This window comes from Hordeum vulgare, chromosome 4H (assembly GCF_904849725.1).
Source record: "Hordeum vulgare subsp. vulgare chromosome 4H, MorexV3_pseudomolecules_assembly, whole genome shotgun sequence".
In the NCBI taxonomy this organism is placed as follows: Eukaryota; Viridiplantae; Streptophyta; class Magnoliopsida; order Poales; family Poaceae; genus Hordeum; species Hordeum vulgare.
Window position 1 is genome coordinate 380,246,097 of NC_058521.1, and position 11,675 is coordinate 380,257,771.

General features: G+C 45.2%; 1 protein-coding gene across 2 annotated transcripts in view; it reads left to right on the top strand.

The window, feature by feature from the left end:
- Window positions 1-8,736, top strand: part of LOC123448671 (SAC3 family protein C) — a 41,334-nt gene extending 32,598 nt beyond the window's left edge. For both annotated transcript variants that reach the window (XM_045125634.1, XM_045125635.1), the window contains 2 exons: window positions 7,899-7,991; window positions 8,297-8,736. In XM_045125634.1, coding sequence (XP_044981569.1) covers window positions 7,899-7,991; window positions 8,297-8,452 — 249 coding nt within the window. In that variant the 3' untranslated portion in view covers window positions 8,453-8,736. The remainder of the gene's footprint in view (window positions 1-7,898; window positions 7,992-8,296) is intronic.
- Window positions 8,737-11,675: the final 2,939 nt, after the last annotated feature.

Sequence of the window (11,675 nt, forward strand, 5' to 3'; positions counted from 1 at the left end):
CTTCGTGGCACGATCTCTCATGTGTCTTTTTCCCCATTCCAGCTTATTACAACTCCAGGCCTATTCGGATGCTATGTGGGCTAGTGATCCTACGGATCGCTGTTCACTTTTTGCCTAGTGTGTCTTTCTTGGTGGTTCTCTCATTGCTGGAAGGCTAAGAAACAGGCTGTAGTTTTCCATTTGAGTGCAGAGTTTGAGTTGCAAGCTATGGCTCTTCTGACGCCAGAGGTGACTTGGTTACGATGGTTATTGGAGGATTTTAGTGTTTCTGTTACTACACGTACCACCCTCTTATCAGATAGGATAGGTGCTATTAGTATTGCACGGGATCCTGTGAAGCATGAGCTTACTAAGCATATTGATGTTGATGCTTCTTATGTGCGCGTTGTTGTGCAGGATCGTGTTATTGCTCTTTAGTATGTAACTTCTGAGTTACAACTAGCAGACTTATTCACGAAGGCCCAGACTAGAGCACAACATGGATTTCACCTCTCCAAACTTTAGTGTGTGTGTGTGTGTGGGGGGGGGGGGGGGTAGGGGTGTGTTAGAGTTATATTAGTGATTTCCTTTGGCCTTTTGCATTCTAGTCTATATATGTTGGTTTTGGCCTCTCATAATATTAAGTTGTTCATCCTCAACAACTGGTACTTAAGTGCAGCTTGATCTTGAGGGGTTTGAATAGTTGGTGCCACAGCTTGCTTGTAAAAAATCACAGACGCCGCAGCTAGATCTAACCGCTCTCGCCGCTGCCTAGCCAGATCTGGGCTAGACGCTGTCAGTACCAACATGGCCCTGACATCGTGGATCGCCAAGACAGAGGAAAAAGACTAAGTCAGCTAGTAGCTGAAGGTGGGCCAGCGTTTCTCATCTGGCAGGTGGGCCTGGTTGTGGCGTAGCTAGCATGCGGTGGCTGAGGCCAGCTGTACCCTGGGTGTTATATTCTGGAAAGGTGGCGTTGTAATGGGCATGAAAGAAATGAAATAGAAAAACTCTGATTTCCTGGCCTATCTTCTTCCTCCCCAAGGTTCCTTCTACCTCACCTACCTGATCTGCAGGATCTCTTCGATCCAGGGTCATCACAGTTGGTATTCAGAGCGAGGTTCGATCCGGGTGCGCTTACTCCCTCCCGATCTAGCGGTAAGATCCTGCGGAAGGTTGCGGATCGCTCTCGGGCTTGATCTGCGTAATTCCAAAAGTGGGTTCGCTGGTTAGGAAGGGCAGTCGCGACGGCGCCGGCCAAACCCAGTGCGCAGGCGAGGCAAGTGCTCTCCGCGATGGAGGCTTTCGAGGAGCGGATCATGAAGGAGCTCGAATCGCTCAAATTCGTCAGTGACAAGGTGGAGGGGATCGACGCGATCTCGGCTAGGCTAGAAGTTTTGGATAGGCGGATGGAAGAGCAGACAGGGCGTATCGATGCGGTGCAAGCCAAGGTGGATCTCACCATGAATTCCCTGGCGGACGTGAGGCAGGACCAAGTGGCTGCTGCACGGGTGGCCAAGTCTGCTGAAATTCCTAGCTCACCAGGGGCTGCGGGGCAGGAAGGGATCATTCAGTCACCACCATGTCGTCCCCCTCCTCCACCCTTACAGATTCCACGACCGCTGCGTATCAGTATCAGCCCGACACGGCTCGAGGAGGAGAGATGCAGTCTTTACTCGCCGCAGCTGGCTTCCCAAGATGAATTTCCCCAAATTTGATGGTAAGGATGTCCGAATCTGGTTAGATGGGTGTGATGCCTTCTTTGCTTTGTATGACATTCCCGAGAATTTCAAAGTCACTTCAGCAACTCTACATTTGGAGGGTGATGCAGCTCATTGGTATCATGCATACAAACTGTCAGTAGGCTGGGTGGATTGGATGAGTTTCAGAGAAGCTGTGCTTGCCGAATTTGATGTGAATGTGCATAGAGAAACAATGAAGGCCCTACTTCTTCTGAAACAGAAGGGAACGGTGGAGGATTACGAAAGGGAGTTCCTCCAATTGGTGTATCAGCTCAAGCTGTATGAGCCGGCAGTCAGTGAGACCTTCTTGGTAACCAGATTTTTGTTAGGGATGAAGGAGGAACTCAAGGGGGCTGTGGAGATACAATTTCCCTTATCCATCTCTGCTGCAGCAGCTTTTGCAACAGTGCAAGAAGCCACATTGGCTTGACAAAAGAACAACAAGTTTCCGTCGAAAACAACCTACAGCAAGCCAGAGAACAGACTGCACACTGGATCTGGGGAATTGTGGAAGGCCAGGCAGTTGAAAGAGTACAGGAGGGCAAATGGATTATGTTTTGGATGTGGAGAAAAATTTGCTCCAGGGCATGTGTGTGTGCAAAAGCCAGCTGGTCCAGCACAAGCTTTGGCCATCACCACAGATACCCAAGACAATGCCCAGATAGCTGATAACATTTTAGATGCCCTAGCTGTGCAAGAAGCAATTGAAGAGGAACTGTTGCTGTCTGTTAATGCCTTGTCAGGAGCTGAGCACCCCAAAACAATCAGATTCAGAGCTCTGGTGGGTAACCAAGTTGTGTTGACCCTGTTGGATTCTGGCAGTACCCATAGTTTTATTGATTCAGCTGTGGTACCTAGAATAGCAGCACAGACCACTCAGTTACCCAGCCCTTTATCTGTCAAGGTGGCTAATGGGGAAACTCTTGCCTGTTCATCTGAAGTTCCTGCTCTGACTTGGTGGTTACAGGGCAATACCTTTACTTATCATGCTAAAGTTGTGGAGTTGGGTGGATATGACATTATTTTGGGCATTGATTGGTTGGAGCAGTGGGGTCCCATGACCTGCCATTGGAAGAAAAAGTGGATTGAGTTCCAGTTCCAGGAAAAGATGGTCAGACTACAGGGCATTCAAACTACTCAACAGTCTGAACTGAAGGAAATGTCTGTGGATCAGGTTGTCAAATGTTACAAAGGAATGACATATGGGCCACTGCCATTCTGTTTCCACAAGATAAGAACCAACCAGAAGAGCCTCCTGCCGACGTTCAGCAGTTGTTGCAATCCTTCTCTGATGTGTTCCAAGAACCCACAGGCCTGCCTCCTGTCAGAGCCCTAGGCCATGCTATACACCTTATTCCAGGAGCCACCCCTGTAAACTGCAGACCTTATCGATACTCTCCTCTGCAAAAGGATGAGATTGAGAAGCAGGTGAGCAAAATGCTCGCTGAAGGGTTGATCACACCTAGCATGAGTCCCTTTGCTTCTCCGGTTCTGTTAGTAAAGAAGAAGGATGGGTCATGGAGGTTTTGTGTCGATTACAGGAAGCTCAATGACATCACTATTAAGAACAAGTTTCCTCTGCCCATTGTTGATGAGTTACTTGATGAGCTGGCAGGAACTGCTTTTTTCTCCAAGCTTGATCTAAGGTCCGGGTATCATCAAATCCGGTTGGTTGAGCAGGATGAATACAAAACATCTTTCAAAACTCACAATGGCCATTATCAATTTAAGGTGATGCCGTTTGGACTGGCCACAGCTCCAGGTACCTTCCAGTGTGTCATGAACTTCATTCTGGCCCCTCACAACAGAAAGTTTGTCTTGGTTTTCATGGATGACATACTGGTCTTTAGTAAAAGCTGGCTGGAACACCTGGAACATTTGTCCATTATGCTATCTACTCTCAGGGAGCATCAGCTGTATGCAAACTTATCCAAGTGCTCATTTGCTCAAACCAAGCTGGAATACTTGGGGCACATCATCTCAAACAAAGGGGTGGCAACTGACCCGGCAAAAACTGAAGCAATGGTGGCTTGGCCCGTGCCCACCAACCTCACTGAACTAAGGGGATTTCTGGGGCTAACTGGGTACTACCGGAAGTTCGTCAAAGGGTATGAAATTTTGGCAAAGCCTCTTACTGCACTGTTGCAAAAGAAAACATTTCAATGGACTGCAGAAGCACAAGTGGCATTTGAAGTGTTAAAGGAAGCCATGATCAACACACCAGTTCTCGCCTTACCTGATTTCTCTCGGCAATTTACAGTGAAGACTGACGCTTGTGCTACTGGCATTGGTGCGGTGCTCAGTCAGGAGGGTCACCCTGTAGCCTATTACAACAAAGCTCTAAGCGTGGCCAACCAGCAACTTTCCATATATGAAAAGGAATTCCTTGCTGTGATTATGGCCGTGGATAAGTGGAGGCAGTATTTGAACAGAGGTTTATTTATAATCAAAACAGACCATCAGAGCTTGGCACATCTCAATGACCAGGCCTTAACTACTGATCTGCAAAGGAAAGCGATGCACAAGCTGGTGGGACTTGAGTTCAAGATCCAGTACAAGAAAGGAGTGGACAATGGGGCTGCGGATACCCTATCTAGGGTGGGTCATTTGTTGACAACTCAGATTGTCTCTCAAGCCCAACCACTATGGCTTCAAGAGGTCCTAAATTCTTATGAGGTGGATCCTGAAGCCCAAACACTTCTTCAAAAGCTTGCCCTGTCCACTGAACCTGTGGACGGATTTTCCCTGCAAAAAGGAGTTATCACCCCGGCAGGCAGGATTTGGATTGGGGCCAATGCGGCATTAAAAACTAGGATCATTGCTTCTTTCCATGACAGTGCTATTGGGGGTCATTCTGGGGCGCAAGCAACCTATCAGAGGATTAAAAAGTTGTTCTGCTGGGTGGTACTAAAACAGGAGGTGATGAGCTTTATTCAACAATGCTCTGTAAGCTAAACATGAACATTGTAAAACTCCTGGACTCCTGCAACCCTTGCCTATCCCTACTAAACCCTGGGTGGATATTTCCATGGACTTCATCGAAGGGCTGCCAAGGTCAGAAGGGTACAATGCTATATTGGTGATTGTGGACAGGTTCACCAAGTACAGTCACTTTATACCTCTCAAGCACCCCTTTACAGCTCCAATGGTGGCTAAAGCTTTTCTGAGCCAGGTGGTCAAGCTGCTTGGACCTCCTCTGACTATTGTGTCCGACAGAGACAAAAATTTCACGAGCTCCTTCTGGAAAGAATTGTTCAAACTATGGAATATCAAGTTGCTCATGAGTACGGCTTACCACCCTCAGACGGATGGTCAGACCGAGAGGGTAAACCAATGTTTAGAGATGTATCTCAGATGTTCCACTCATCAGTGTCCTACTAACTGGCATGCTTGGATTCCTCTGGCTGACTTTTGGTATAACACAAGTTACCACACATCCTTGGGGTGCTCACCTTACAAGGCCCTGTATGGTCACGAGCCCAACTATGGCACCTTTTTGGCTGAATTATCTTCAGAGAACTCAGATGTCCAACAGTGGATTGCCGAGAACAACAGTCGCCAGGAGGAACTGAAAGAGCAATTGAGTAAAGCTCAAACGAGAATCAAACACTATGCAGATCAGAAAAGGAGTGAAAGGTCCTTCTCTGTGGGTGACAAGGCCTACCTGAAGCTCCAAGCTTACGCGCAACACTCTGTGGCAAACAGGCCCTACCCAAAATTAGCCATGAAGTTCTTTGGGCCTTTCCAAATCCTGGAGAAAATTGGACAGGCAGCCTACAAGCTTGAGTTGCCTGATAACGCCATGATACATCCGGTGTTTCATGTATCCCAGTTAAAAGAACATGTCCCGGATCATACGCCTGTTTTTTCCACCCTGCCCTCACAAGTGGATATGTCTGCAGCAGACTTGGTACCAGCAAATTTTTTGGACAGAAGGTTGGTGAAGAAGGGCAGCAGAGCTCACTTGCAGGTGCTCATCCAGTGGTCCACCCTGTCTGACTTGGAAGCAACTTGGGAAGAATACGATACTCTCAGGCTAAGGTATCCCGACGCACCAGCATGGGGACAAGCTGGATCTCAAGGGGAGGAACCTGTCAGTACCAACATGGCCCTGACATCGTGGATCGCCAAGACAGAGGAGAAAGACTAAGTCAGCTAGTAGCTGGAGGTGGGCCAGCGTTTCTCATCTGGCAGGTGGGCCCGGTTGTGGCGTAGCTAGCATGCGGTGGCTGAGGCCAGCTGTACACTGGGTGTTATATTCTGGAGGGGTGGCGTTGTAATGGGCATGAAAGAAATGAAATAGAAAAACTCTGATTTCCTGGCCTATCTTCTTTCTCCCCAAGCTTCCTTCTACCTCACCTACCTGATCTGCAGGATCTCTTCGATCCAGGGTCATCACAGACGCTCGCGCCTCGCACCATCACTGGCTGAGCCGGGGACCATGTAGCAGTCAGTAGCGGCAAGAACCTCGTCGCCCCAGAGGGAAGGCCATGCTGCAGGGGCGTAGTCCCTAGCGTTCTCTGAGAGCATGCGTCGCAGGCGACGAGACATCGTGACCACGTCGTCCAGCTGTTGCGCACAACACATCATCGTGGTCACCGAGAGTGCTGGAACGCCGCCAAGGTCGCGCGCCGTGCGGCGAGAGCCTGCCAAGTTGGACAACCGCCGCCCTTCACCGCGAGATATGTGCTACAGAGCCCCCCACGCATCAAGAAGCTAATCCCGCTTCTGCCAACGGGTTTTGCCCGGTGGTGACAACGGAAGGAGGGGGGCGACTACACAGTGGCTAGGTGATGTAGGGTGGAACCCTATATTTGAGATCTTATCACACTTGGAGGTGGGGAGAAGGATGGAATCAGGAAGAAACACAAGAGGAAGAACACTCAAAGATAAGAACTAGTCACACATTCACTAAATCCACAGTTCTCATACAAATTCATGTATCCAAAGTCAACTAGAGGAAATAGGAAAAGGTAGTTCTTCCCAATCCGTAGAGGAATTGAGGCCTTGAGAGGTAGTCTTCTCCAATCCCTAGGGGAGGAGGCCTTGATATCCACTCGGGGATCTTCTCCTGGGAGGTCTTGATCTCCAAGAGGGGTAATAGATGAGCAATGCTCTCTCAAGATCAAATAATATGCTTTGCTAACCCTAATAGAGAGGAGGGGTTGTCTATTTATAGTCTAGGATGAGATAGAGGGGTAAGAGAGGGTTACATAGCCACTTGGGCCGAATTGCACGCAGGCAAGGCCGGACGATCCGGGTAGGTACCCGGAAGATTCGGGCATCGATCGGATGATCCAAGTAGCTACCCGGATTGTCCGGCAGGGTTGTAACCACAGATGGGAGGCCGGACGTTTGGACGTTGCTGGATGTCCGGACATCTTCCGAATGATTCAGGCAGGTTCCCGGATGATCCGGATTCGGGCTCGGCCTTCGGGTGCCTCTGGGTCGTGTAGCCGGATCATCCGAACAGGAGTCCGGATCGTTCGGGAAGGAGTTCGGACGTCCAGGCATGTGCATGATTTGCCCAACTTGTTCTTCTTCATGTTTGGCTTCCGTCAATGCTTGGCCTTGGTCCTTAGCTTCTCCATGGCTGTTTCCTTGGTATGTGAGCATGCAAAGTGTTTTCGTTTGAGGTAGTAGCCACGTCCCAAGTGCATCGAAGTGGAAATCACTAAGGAGAGAACTCACTTTGGTCTTGATAGCTCTTGCACGTGCTCTTGTCATCGGTCCACTTGGTGCTTGGAGAGTTGGTGTAGTGTCCATGGCCCATGGGGATGACAGAGTTCCTGCCAGAGCTGTCCTGGGAGATAACGTGGGGTTCTCGCCAAATAAGTGACGATTTATCAGTGTGCACCATGTTAAAATTTCTGTACCTGTAAAAAAATGGTGCGGGTTTACTTGGTCATACTTTTGCATGATTGTTTGTGTGTGCTGATGTTATAGCATGATGTGTGTTTCTGCAATTACGATTGTTTCTAGTTAAGGAAAAAAGCAAATGTACATGGATGCTCCACCTCCATATTGCCTTGTTTACCGATTTGTTTACATATGGTATCCCTTGTGTATAAAACGGAAATGGTGCTGCATATTGCCTTGTTCACAAGCCGGACATATTGGTACATGCCTGGTTGTGACATAGTATCAACTTGTATTTATCCTACTTTGCTGCTGAAGGTTCGTGCGAGAGCATTAATGTACTTCAATCATAGTGGCTACAAACTTCAGCACCATCCTTTGACACATCTATCAGATATCCTGATGATCGAGGTATTAAACTGGAACATCCGATTTCTTACTGCAGCTGAACATTTATTTTTATGCCATGCAGCTGAATACTGTGGTACTCCCTCCGTTTCTAAATATAAGTCTTTTAAAAGATTTCACTAGTGGTCTATATACGGAGCAAAATGAGTGAATCTATATTCTAAAGTATGTCTATATACATCCGTATGTAATCCACTAGTGAAATCTCTAAAAAGACTTATATTTAAGAACGGAGGGAGTATTTAGAAAAACACCGAAGAAATACTCCTACCATGAACTGACCATTGAAGCTTATTGCCTTCCTTTAGGAGTTGGAGCTGGAAGATCTCTGTAGAGTATGTGGGCTTGAAATTAGCAGAAGCGGGGATACTAAAGCATTTGCTCCCAAACAAACAACCTTCAGCCTACCAACGCTATTATCTAAAAGTAGTGGCATTTACATCTCGAGGGAGATCGAAAGATGATAAGAGCATTTTTATGTTGAAAAAATCTAATCTGTAACGTGCGCACCGCTGCGTTTATGCGGCGGGTCTCCACCCACGTCTGATTTATTTTGTTTCTTTTATTTTCTGAAGCCACTCGTCGGACTTCTTATAGGCGAGTGATTAGGTGGTGTGACCATTTCTATCATACAGTGCTACAGTACCCAGCGACAGCAGTGCACGACATGGTTTGGTACAGTATGATGATTCGGTTTCCGCTGTAGTCCAAAGTACACCACGGCAGTAAAGTTTGCATGTTAACGCTAGTGGGACTCTCTCTCTCTCTCTAATGGAACCTTTGATAGACGAGCACAAATCTTTTTCAAGCGTCTTAGAGAGCAACTCCAACACAACTGTCCGTTTGGATCACCACGAATAAAAATGAAGGTTCAACGTGTCGATCCAAATCCAATAAGCATTCACTTCGCGTCTGCACGGTCTTATTTTTAACATAAATTTGTATCACATTTCGGTCGCATGCGGACACAAAGCGGACGCTTTTTTGTGTTTGGGTTGTTTGTGTTCGGACTGATTCATTTATCATTCATCCACCCATTTCTATTTATTTAATACGTTGGCTCATCTTCATCCATCTCTCTTCTATTATTTTATTGCCGTCTACTTGCTTTTCGTTGGATGCATTGAGTGACCCATTTAAACTAGCGGACATAGATAGACGGGCGGCCGACACAAGGAAACAAATAGTGGACAAAAGTGTTGTTTGTTTGGGTTGGCTCGTTGGAGTTGCTCTTATAATCCAAAACAAGACAAGTATCACACAACTAGATAGCCAATAAGCTTGTGCTTGAAACCTGCTGACGAAGGATTACATACGTAGAAATCAGAGAACAAGGAACTCACAAGTTGTTTTGTAACCAAAGTTTAGTTGTTTCTAAACAGTCCAGCAAATTGTTTAAAAAAAAGGTAGTTACAAATAAACAATCTGGTAGTTGCTTTGAACAATTTGGTAATTGCTTACAGAAAAAATGGTAAGTATTTTTTAACATAATGCAGTAACTGTGTAAAAGATTTTTTGGAAATTGCTTTCTAAACAACCTGGCAACTGTATCAAAACAATCATGTAAATGCCTGTGAAAAATGTGGCAGTTGTATGAAAATAATGTGGTTGTTGTAAATGTGGCAAATAAGCAGAATGTAATGGCAAGTGGTGCGGTTAAAACTTCAATATGGCAAATAAGGACAATAAATCCGACAAGTAGGAGCGGCAATTCACATGGTTAAATTGTTAATATGACAAGTAAGCACAATAAATCCGACAAGTAAGTATAATGGCTATTAACATGGTTAAATTGTTAATATGACAAGTAAGCATAATAAATCCGACAAGTATAGTGACAATTGACCGTTAAACCGTTAATATGGCAAGTGGGCATAATAAATCCGACAAGTAAGTGTAACATGGTTTAATGTTTAATTTGGCAAGGTTAAATGTTTAATATGGCAAGTAAGCATAATAAATCTGTCAAGTAAGTATAGTGTCAAGTGGCATGGTTACATTTTTAATATGGCAAGTAAACATAATAAATTTGACGAGTATAGTGGTATGTAAGCGGCACACATAACTTTTAATATGGCAAGCAAGCAAAATAAATCCGATAAGTAATAGTAATGACAAGTGGCACAATTAAACTATAATATGACAAGTAAGCATAATAAATCCGACATGTAAATATAGTGGCCAATGACACAGCTAAACCATTTTTTAGGATTTTAAACTATTAGTATTGCAAGCAAGTATAGTGATTTGACAAATCAGTACTATGACAAGTGGGTAAAATATGAAAGCATGGTTGAATATGTTAATACTACACACAGGTGTGGATCGCTCTACTCAAGTACTTCCTCCGTTTCAAAATTTTGTCTTAGGTTTGTCCAGAAACGAATGAATCAAAATACTAAAACATGACTAGATACATTCATATCTAAACAAATCTAAGACAAGAATTTTGGGATGGAGGAAATAATAATTTAAACATTCTTATATTATTTAAAAGAAAGTATTTACTATGCACCCGCTGCTCATGGATCACTAGCATTTGACATGACTGGTCATTCGTAGACATGAGACATGACTTGTCATTATCGCGTACAATAAACATGCATTTTTAATTTTCATAGCTACACTTTGCTTTTTGACTAGGATGGGAAGATTCCTTGCAAAGCTGCATCCATCGAGGAGGGTGTGCCACGTTCGGTAATCACATATCGTGCATGCACTGCCTATCGGGCCGAGCATTCCACATTGCATGATTATTGTCCGGTAAGAGCATCTCTAGCATATCCCGTATAATGCGGATCCGTAAAAACCGTTTACAGTTCGCGAAAAACGAGTTTTGTAGGTCGGTGCAGGTGCGGACAAAGACAGACCCTTAAAACGGACCCGTATAAAAGCATATTCGCAGAAGATGTTACTATATGGGTTTTCAATGCGGGGTCTGCTTGGGCGCCACCCTATCGACCCGCAAACCTAATACCCCGTAAATCAGAATTACTCATCATGTGTAAAATATGTAGAATGTCAATATTACAAATAGAGTAATCATTTAAAGTACAATAATTATTCAAATCATCGTAGCAAACTAAATGAATGTCACACATGAATACAAAACTTGTCCCGTACACAAATTACACATGAATGAAATGAAAATGAATGGATAAATGAATGGAAAATGGAATGTTACTATTCCCCAGCCCTTTGCCAATGGTGCTCAATGATATCCTTCTGAAGTTGATAGTGGGTGTTTGCATTTTCAATCTTCCTGTAGTTCTGAAGAAAAGCTGTGATTCGGTTACAGTCTCTAGCTGATTTGACACGGCTCCCCACATTGTCATAGAAGAACTTTAAGTTCATGCCTCTCTCATCTTCGCAAATCATATTGTGAAGAATAACACATCATGTCATGATGTTTTTAAGGATCGCTTGTCCCAAAATCGAGCAGGACTACGAACAATGGCAAACCTAGATTGCAAAACCCTAAATGCTCTTTCAATGTCTTTTCGGGCTGCATCTTGTGCCCTTGCGAATTCAGACTCTTTCCTACTTTGGGGTCTTTGATGCTCTTCACAAATGTGCGCCAAGAAGGGTATATACCATCTGCAAGATAGTATCCTTTTGTGTATTCATGCCCATTGTTAGTGTACTTGCAAGCTGGAGCATCACAACTAGCAAGTCTAGCAAGCAAAT